Raw genomic sequence first — 9,518 nt, forward strand, 5'->3', positions numbered from 1 at the left:
AATATGTTTTTAATTCCACTCTAAAAACTCTCTAATAAGGCTAGGCTATTATCTAACCCTTGGTTTTACTTAAATACCCCTGTATTCTAAACTAAAGAAATTACAACCCTTACACAACTAATTACTAAAATGCTCTCGTCATTTTAAGACACAAAATAACATCTTCTAACCTTATTATAATAAATAAATTGTATTTATTCATATGTAAATCTAACTCATCGTAATGATAATATTATTAAATATTTTATTTTATTCTTTTAATTATAATTTACTTCTGTACTCCTGAGTTTTGATCTATCTGAATTCGTTGATGGTAAGTTCCTAACTGAATCTGATCATTGCATTTTTGACAGATTGGACATGCATGGAAGATGCGTAGGGTTCGCTCGTGCAAAACCAAAAGCTTAGGCCCAACCCAACCGAATGATTAATAAGCTTCGGCCCAACCTAGTAAGTAATAGGCCATTACTGACCCAAAAAAATTAATAGGCCAAAAGTTGGGCTTCTGTAGATACAATTTACTGTAATAGGCAACAGAAAAAGAGGACGGCGGAAGCAAGCAGCAGAGTAGAGACTTGGAGTCGGCGTGGTGCTTGTGTTTCCATTGATTGAAGGCAAAGAGTAGATTGACTAATAATGGAGGATGATGAGATGGATTCTTTATTCGAAGGGATGGTGTTGTTTTCTCCATCTCAATTAGTAACAGATCAGAGCCTAGAGGGCGATCATTCTGAATCTCAATCTCAATCTCATCATGATGCTCCTTCTTTGGAAGTAGTACCAGCACCGGCATCCTCATCATCTGAGCCCCTTGATGAAGACCTGTTCTCCGACCTCACTCTCCAAACCCCCGAATACCAACCCTCCCCTTCCAAAACAAAGTCTTCCCGAAAGAAAAAGAAAGCCGCTGGATTACGGATCGGATACGCTAGAGATTCGCCTCGTATACTTCCTGACGGAGATTATGATGATGACACTTTTGATGATGATTCTTCAATTGTGGCGGATGAAACTTCTTCTACTTCTAATGTACCTGATAAAGACAAAGAGAAAAAGAAAGATGATGATTATAATAATCCCCAACAAAGATTTGAGCATGTTAAGACTCGGATTTTAGAAAAGCTCAACACTGCTCGTGAATTTTCCTCCTCCGTTTCTGCAGCCCGCAAGGATTCGATCCGTAGAAGAAGAAAAGCTTCCGAAGATCTTCTTTCAGCATCCTTAAAGCGCTCTCTCCTTGAAAAGCACTTGGACGAAGCATGTGAGGCGGAAGATTTTGAGACCGCCCAGAGGATCAGCGACGACCTCGCTTCGTCCGAGAACCATAAACAATCTCTTCTCATTGCTCTCAGAGATGCTGAAGCCCATTGCGATGCTGTTGATTCCCAGGTGCATCAGGTTCTCCTCTCCCAGATTGCTGCCGAGGAAGAATCTGCTTCGTTACTCTACCGTTTCTCTGCTGTCAGTACCCAACCTTCTATTATTCCATTATCTATTTCTTGTAGTGATGAACTTATTTCCCAAACTTATAAGTTTGACCTTTGGATCGGCAAAATGCATTTTTCAGGATGCTAAAAATGATGCAGATGTGTTTTTGAAGCAAGCAGAAACATTATCTTCTGAAGAAATGGAAAAATGGCTTTCGTCAACTGAAGCCTTGGAGGGCAGAAAGATAGAACTAGAAATTGAATCACATCTTGTAAATGATGCCCGTTCGGTGTTGAATAATTCAGTTGACGCTCCAATTGAGGATGATAAAAGAGAGAAAGAATTTCTTTGTAAGAGAAAGAATATGCTGTTTGATGAACTGCAGAAGCTACTTGCTTTGGTGAGGGAGAAAGAGAAGGAGATAGCTGACAATGACTCTAAAATCCAAGCAGTTGAGAAAAGGATTGCTGATGCACTCTCTGGTTTTCAGGAACTCCAATCTAGCGTTGATACAAAGTTTGATAACTTGCAATCGGCAATTTCTCAGTTGGAGTTAGAGAGTGAAGCTTTGTTGATGAAAAAAAAGGAAATTGATGAGTTCCTCAAGGAGGAAGTGGACAGGGTAACAAAGCTTAAGGAAATTGCCAGAGTTTCTGCAGATGAGGCAAAAGCATACCAAGAAATGGTTGGGCTGAGAAGAAGTCTTATGTCGTCTGTTTTAAAATCCAGGGATTATAAAGTGAGGCTTGCAAAGACTGAGGAGAAACTTTCAGAGGAAATACAGATGCTTCAACAGGAGGTTTCTGCAGCAAGAACTTCCCTACAGGTTAATTTTACTTCCCAACTATCTTTCTGAATTTTACTTATATGATCATACAATCTTATGAAGGTGTTAGTCTTTTATTGTTTTTGAGTTGTCAGTTATATTAGTCCTTAACTGTAAAGACTTCCCGTTGGCATTAGTCTCCTTCTTAGCGAACCTGCAACTCAATGCTTATTGCATTTACTCACAGATTCTCTTGAAGTTGAATGACTAAAGTGTTATGACCACAGACACCTGAAACTATATTGAAATGTGACTTAAGTAGCTATATCTCATCTATTTTTGCTTATGCCTTGTTTGGCCTCCAGAAAGCACACAAAATTGCTTTTTTCTTTTGGCTGAAAGATTAACTTGAAAATGCAGCATTATGATACCGCCTATCCCTCGGCCGCAAATTTTGTTTCAGATGATGTTATTTCTTGAATTGATTTTCCTTTACATTGCCTTTAGGAACTGTCTTCCATGAAATCAAGCATCCAGCAAACTGCGGCATCCTTCAGACAGAGAATTCTTTTTACAGACAAAAGAGCCCCAGAACTTGAAGCAGAAAAGAAAGTTGCTGCTACTGCAAGAAATTTCAAGGAAGCTGCACGAATAGCTGCTGAGGCAAAGTCATTGAGTGGTGAAAAGGATAGCTTACAAATTGAAATGGATAAGGCAGTTTTGAAGCTCGAGAAACTTGAGGGAAATTTTAAAGACACTGTTAAACGATTGCAGGAGACTGAAGAACTGATTATATCCAAGGAAAAAGAGATGGCAGTAGCTCGATTTCAGAGGTTACTTATAGTTTCTGGTGCTGCTACTGCAGAAAGATCAGCTGCCCTAGAGTTGGGTAACCTTGAAGAAGCTAATCTTCTACTTGGTGAGGCTGAAGCAGCTGATCAAGAAGCTAAAAAACTTAAACCTATCTACAATTTAAGGGAGGAAGAATTTGAAAATCTACCAAAACACTTCATCTCCATGGAACTTGTTGCCAATTTTGGCAAGAAGCAATTGGCAGAATTGGCTGCATCTGTCCATCTTTCTTCAGCCTGATATAACAAATTTATGATAAGTATGAATAGCCTCAATTGTTGCACTTGGAGGGGCACCAAGACTGGGATTTTGATGCTTTCTTCAGAATTTATGCTAACCCCTGGATGCCTTGAGAGATGAAGCCCACAGGCATGACAGTTATCTTGTTTGATGATATTGAGTCTGGATCCTCTGGTTGCCAGTGATTGTCTTGCCCTGTCTCAACTCTCAAGCAAGTTCAGGTTTTGCTCAACCAATAATAGGGGAAGAAGAGAAAAAAGAATTCTGAACCAGTTGCTCTATTTATTGACAAAGCGATTTAGTTTGTCTCCCATATTGGTTACCATCCTATACAAAATTTTGCATTTTCAATTTGTCAGCAACAATTATCATGTACGCTTGGCTTTAAATTTTTATTCTTGAATGTGTATTTTATATGAATAATAGCTTCTTTGCATGTTTGGTTGCAGCTGACTCGATTTTCAAATTTTTATCATGTACTCCTTAGTTCTCTTTGTTTCCTTGATAATGGACAGTGTCTAAACACTTCCATATCTGTCCTAAAATATACTTTCACAACTTCCATCAGCTCTTGTTCTTCTCCAGGCTTGTCAGCTTTCTATACTGAGTTTTTTTTAGTATGGATTGGCTTGTAATAGGTTTTTCTTTTTCTTATTTGAATAGCTCTTTTTTTTTTAGTTCTTTGAAACTTGGCGCTAGATGGGATAGATTGGTAGTGTTAGTGTTGTTATATATAATAGATTTACTGTTCATTTTTTTCAGATGTGAAAATAGAGCTAAAACTAAGTTCATATATAATTCTCTAGTATGAATTTTTTTTATTTTTAGTGAGGTTAATGCTGTCCAAGAATTTTTCCCCTGATGTTTTACAAGTACAGGACAATGCCCAGGTTTATTGTGAATAGAATAGTGTGAGAGACTCATTAAAATAATACTACGCAAAGGTCAACTGTTTTCATCCTAACTCTTTTTTGTATGAACAAAACTAATAAAGAATTATAAAGCCCATTGGTACAAACTTGCAGTTGTCAAGTTTTCCCTCCGGTATTTTTGTTGAACTGGAGTTGGAAACAGATATTCACGCCATCCAATATAAACATTGGATCCAGGCTTGCACACTCCACCATTTATCAATGCCAATTCTAATTACAATCCAATCCGCATTCCTCCAGAACTGGGGCATCTGACTTGGCCACAAATGGATCGATTCTAACCCACAACAGGGAGAAAATGGAAGCCAGCAAAATAGACCAGACAATAATGATTATGGGAGTTCTGTTCTGTCTGCCCACTAGGCCCTTTAGGAAAGGATAGAGATGAACAATTACCCAGAAAGCAAAGAAGAGCTTGCCAAACAGAGGCCCCCATGAATCATAACCATTATTTATGGCACTGGAGATTCCAGCCACCACTCCTATCAAGTTTATTATAAGGAGTGTTGTTGGTGGAATGAGCAGTGTGGTCCATTTAAATGCATAGAGCTCTGACAACTCTTCATCATCCCCGGCTTTTGATGTCACAGTGAAGTTTGTATCCACACCAGCAATAACCTTTAAGAGCCCTTGGAACACAGCAAACAGCTGCGCTGAAACCCCCCCAATTACCCAAAATTGCTCATTTCTCCACCACTCATCAATGCCAACCCCACTCCATCTCATTTCTAGTATACTTGTCGCAAAAATGCAGATGAAAAGTGACAAAAACGACAAGCTAGCAACATTGCTGAGCTGCAATATGAGAAATTAAACACATGATTTTAGGAAAACTAAGCATCACCAATTGGAAGGTTATAAATTTCTCACCTCGGGAGTGATAAATTTTCCTGTCAGCAAGCAAACAGCAGGAAGAGTACAATAGGCCAACAAAGGAATAGAAGTCAATGGATATACAGTGGCATTGATGTAAGAAAGACGCTCTAACCACTTCAAACCCCCTCCATATCCATACCAAAGAGGACAATGCCTACTCAACAATATTTCAACTGATCCGAGGGCCCATCGGAGGACTTGGTGCAGACGATCTGAAAGATTAATTGGTGCAGATCCCTTGAATGCAGGCCTGGCAGGAATACAGTATATGGATCGCCATCCAAGGCAGTGCATTTTAAAACCAGTCAATATATCCTCTGTAATAGAACCATAGATCCAACCAACCTGGAGCATAATAAAATGCTACAGTCCGCCAAAATTGCAATATCAAGAGGAATTGTATTAAATTGAAATATCTGTTACCTCTTTCCCCCATTCAGTTTTATTTTCATAGCCACAGCTGATAACGTGGATAGCTTCCTTCAGTATAGAAGCAGGACTAGCATTTTTCAGTGTCCCACCCTCCTCTACAAGGGTAGATGCAACAAACACAGGAGATTGCCCAAACTTCTTTTCCAACTTACTATCGGACAGTAGGCAGAAATTTTCAACTTCAGATCCTGCATTTGAAGCCCTCAAAGTTAGATGTCAAAAGAATTGATACTACTAGTTGATTAGAAAAATGTTTGTAAAAGAATTGATACTACTAATTGATTAGAAAAATCTTTCTCCAACCTCACATATATTATTTTCTCATATCTAGATAATAAGAAAGTGACATTACAAGTAACCCATCTCGAGAGTAGACTGCCCGGAAAAACTGGACAACAGAATTTGAGATTAAAATTCCTCCCAACCACATGACAATCAGATCACTATACACGCAGGTTCTTGAATGCATTACTTCTCTTAGAATCATCCTAAAGATGTATTATGCTAATCTTTTTTTCTGCTAAAGTATGATTCTGAGAACTACTGCTCTGGATTGCAGAAGAAGCAGGATTACCTTCAATACCCCCTTCAGTAACTTCCAAAGCACAATCTGGTGCTGTATCTCCTTTCTTCAGATTTTTTTTCTTTATCTCGGAATTTGGTCTGTCAATACTCTTCTTTTTTTCACTTCTAGTACAACAGCGCCGCTTAGGCCAGCAGTTCCAAGCCCTGGTTGGTGACCTTTTGGTTTTTGGAGCATCATGTCCATAAAGTGCCTGCCTTCTGAACACACATCCCGTCCCAACATATATTGGCCCTTGAATGCCATCCAAACCTTTCATGTTAATCTGAAATGGGGACATGTACTAGTTAAAAGATGAGCTAGCGAATAAGCAACCAAAAATTTCATAAATGCATGCTTACATCAAAGAATATTGTGTTCCGGTTGGCATATCGATCATTCTTGTCAATACCATGAAACCTTTGTGGGAACTGGACATAACACACTCTCTTTCCTATCAGTGGATCCATAATGAAACACATGGCCTCTCTAAGAGCCTTGCTGTTATTGATGTAGTGATCGCAATCCAGATTCAGCACATAAGGTGCATTTGTGAGCACAGCAGAGACCCTGACCTATTAAGCAGACAGGGCCACGAGAATACGTTATAAAAGGAAAAACAAAGAAATTTTCTTTGAATTGCAAATGAATACAAGACCTTGGCTCCCTGTAATTTCAATGCTTACCAAAGCATTCATTGCTCCAGCCTTTTTGTGGTGATTGAACCCCGGTCTCTTTTCTCTAGAAACATAAACAAGGCGTGGTAATTCATTTGCATCTGTATCATCTCCTCCACTTTGGCCAAGGAAAACCTATGAAAATTGTGGAACGCATGTAAGTTATGATGAAATTTATAGACAAAACTAACCAGTATATACATACCTGAATCATTCCAGGATGATTGCGAACATTATTCCCAGGCCATGCAGTCCCATCTTGCATCATCCACCCTTCTTCTGGAACCTTCTGTGCTTTGGCAACCAAAGCATTGATCCTAACCTTAAATTCTTCATACTCTCTCTGAAATTTCGATGAGAATAAGAGTTACTCTAGGATGTGCAAAGAATGATGCAAATAAACTTAAGCAGAAGCATTGACACCTTCATAGCTCTTCGTTCCTTCACAAATGATGCTAGAACCTTATCTTTGAGATAATCTAACATCTCAGAAAAATACCACTCAGGTGCTCGAGGCTCAATGTTGAACTTCTTACAAAAAGGGACCCATTTCCTTGCAAATTCAGATGTTTCTGATAGTGCTTCAAATGTTAACATAGCAGCACCATCGTCAGAAACATAGCATGAGAACTTGTCAACTGGGTAATCCACAGCAAGAATGGATAGAACTGTGTTTGCAGTCACCAGAGGGGGTTCTTTTAGTGGATCAACTGTACTTACAAATATATCAACGGGTGATAGATGAGAAGGTTGGCCCTCTTTCTCATACCTAGGCAGAAACAGATAAAAGTAAATTTACTTGATAACTGGACCGTGGGCAGAGTTGCATGAACTTAAAAAACTAACCAATTACTTACCTAAGGGACAATCTGTCCAGATAAGTTTCCCTGTCAATAGGGAGCCACTTTGGGAATTGATCTAGAATCCAAGAAACAGCAAACCAAAACTCACAAATAACCGATACAAGCCACAGTCCATATGCGCCGTTCACAGGGTGCATAACACGATAATGGAAGAAGAACCCAAGAATTATAAGTCGAATTATGATGATCATTCGGTAAGGGTTGATTTGGCTGGGTGGTATTGGCAGCTTTCTTGACAATGGCTGTCTCGCCTCATTCATGCTGGTCACAAGGATGACATATATTTTCCCATGTTCAGAAATCCATAGGATAATTAATTGATTAATTGAAGTTAAAAACAAAGGATAAAAGAAACAGAAAAGCTTTGAAGCAATTTACCATTTTGCATAGTTATAATGTAGACCATATATTAAAGAAATGAACAAAGGAAGATAGATGACTAGACAATTGAATTTTGTCATTAACAATAGAGGAACCCTCAATTATTTGCAGAGGGAAGTATAGCTCGTTGTAGCTATTGGCTATCCACTGATCAAATTGTTGTTTACACAAGAAAATTTGTCACTGATGCTTAGTTGAATTTGAAAAACATAGTATCAATTCTAGAAGAAAAAGAAAAAGATTCTCCAATAAATCAGTTGTAAAACAAGGAGTGTTGCTTACAGCGGAAAATCAGGAGCATCGGCATCATATTCCCAATCTTTGTCACCATTGTCTTTCTTCGTCATTTGTAGTTTGTCCTGTTTTTGCTTCCAATTCTCCATCGTCTCCTTCCAAGCAACACTTCCATAGCCGTAAGCAGCCAAGTCCTTGGAAGGATCCATGAATCTGGGTTGCGCTGTAGGATGAAAGATAATTTCGACTTAGAGAAAAAGGGATATTAACAAGGATACAAGAAGAAAAGAGGAAGAGTAAATGCCTGGGAGGACAGAATTTGAAAAAGGAAGAGGGTGGATCCTTTTGGCACTTCTCATGAAAGAAGGGACCAAAGCATGTTGAACCGGAGGAATATTATCATCCATTTGACCATTGGTAAGGAGAGGAAACTGAGCAACATGAGGCATATCGACGTCAGAAGAACGGCCGTAGCTCAGGCGGCCATGAAACATGGAGTCCACTCCTCCATGCATATCCTGTCTTTTATTTCCATCGAAATCAAACTCGTTATCCACGTCATCAATGTCATCTTCTTCTTCATCACCTTCAACTCTCGCACAACCTGTTCCATTAAATTAAAACAAGTTAATAATAACTAAATTTACAAAGGAAAGTGTGTATATATACCCTTGAGACGTCTGAATCTGGTGTTGCACTGAGGACAGACTTGATTTCCTTCTCTACGTTCGTAGTCATAGCAAGTTCTGCAAATGGGAAAAGCACACTCGTTGCAGGCCACGAAAAGCTCTCCATCAACTGTTAGACCTACATCATCTCCACATACATGGCATATCTGTCCACTTAACGGCTGTAAAGGTTTAGGCTGCTGCGAGTGCAATAAGTCGAAGCACATAACAGATTATATAATAATCAAGTATAAATATTTATATACAGAGAGAGAGATGATTATCAAAGTATGAGTGAGCTTACAGCGGAATCCCCATTTCGACGGATAACTACTAGTTCATTCCGATTATGAGAACCGGCGACCAAACCCACACTTGCCTCCATTTGACTTCAATTGGAGAGGTTTGGAGTTGGAGATTTAATTACAGGAAACGACGGCATTTGGGTAAATTATAAATAAAATTAAAGTATCCATGCAGAATATCTTCTGGGATTAACTGTTCATCCGATAACAAGACTAGGTGTACACCGCGTATGCTCCTCTGAGACCCCGCATGTACCTTCACCTCATTTCGGCAGGCTCTAGATTTCATCTCAGCTCTTTTG

At 39.0% G+C, this 9,518-nt stretch overlaps 2 protein-coding genes across 3 annotated transcripts; one reads left to right on the forward strand and one right to left on the reverse strand.

The window, feature by feature from the left end:
• Positions 1–532: 532 nt before the first annotated feature.
• On the forward strand, positions 533–3,734 carry LOC123229604 (paramyosin). Its single transcript, XM_044655529.1, has 3 exons — positions 533–1,461; positions 1,568–2,254; positions 2,702–3,734. The coding sequence occupies exons 1-3, from the start codon at positions 637–639 to the stop codon at positions 3,284–3,286; spliced, it is 2,097 nt and encodes a 698-aa protein (XP_044511464.1). The 5' UTR covers positions 533–636; the 3' UTR covers positions 3,287–3,734.
• Positions 3,735–4,177: 443 nt separating this feature from the next.
• On the reverse strand, positions 4,178–9,518 carry LOC123229018 (probable cellulose synthase A catalytic subunit 3 [UDP-forming]). 2 transcript variants are annotated; one of them, XM_044654574.1, is made up of 13 exons: positions 9,216–9,518; positions 8,913–9,108; positions 8,548–8,847; positions 8,292–8,466; positions 7,623–7,889; positions 7,189–7,534; positions 6,971–7,108; positions 6,775–6,900; positions 6,451–6,663; positions 6,101–6,374; positions 5,518–5,714; positions 5,089–5,439; positions 4,178–5,013 (listed from the first exon to the last, which is right to left on the reverse strand). In XM_044654574.1, the coding sequence occupies exons 1-13, from the start codon at positions 9,294–9,296 to the stop codon at positions 4,429–4,431; spliced, it is 3,249 nt and encodes a 1,082-aa protein (XP_044510509.1). In that variant the 5' UTR covers positions 9,297–9,518; the 3' UTR covers positions 4,178–4,428. The 2 variants fall into 2 exon arrangements, with proteins under 2 accessions (XP_044510509.1, XP_044510508.1); XM_044654573.1 differs by having other exon boundaries at positions 8,913–9,111.

This window comes from Mangifera indica, chromosome 11 (genome assembly GCF_011075055.1).
Source record: "Mangifera indica cultivar Alphonso chromosome 11, CATAS_Mindica_2.1, whole genome shotgun sequence".
Lineage (NCBI taxonomy): Eukaryota > Viridiplantae > Streptophyta > Magnoliopsida > Sapindales > Anacardiaceae > Mangifera > Mangifera indica.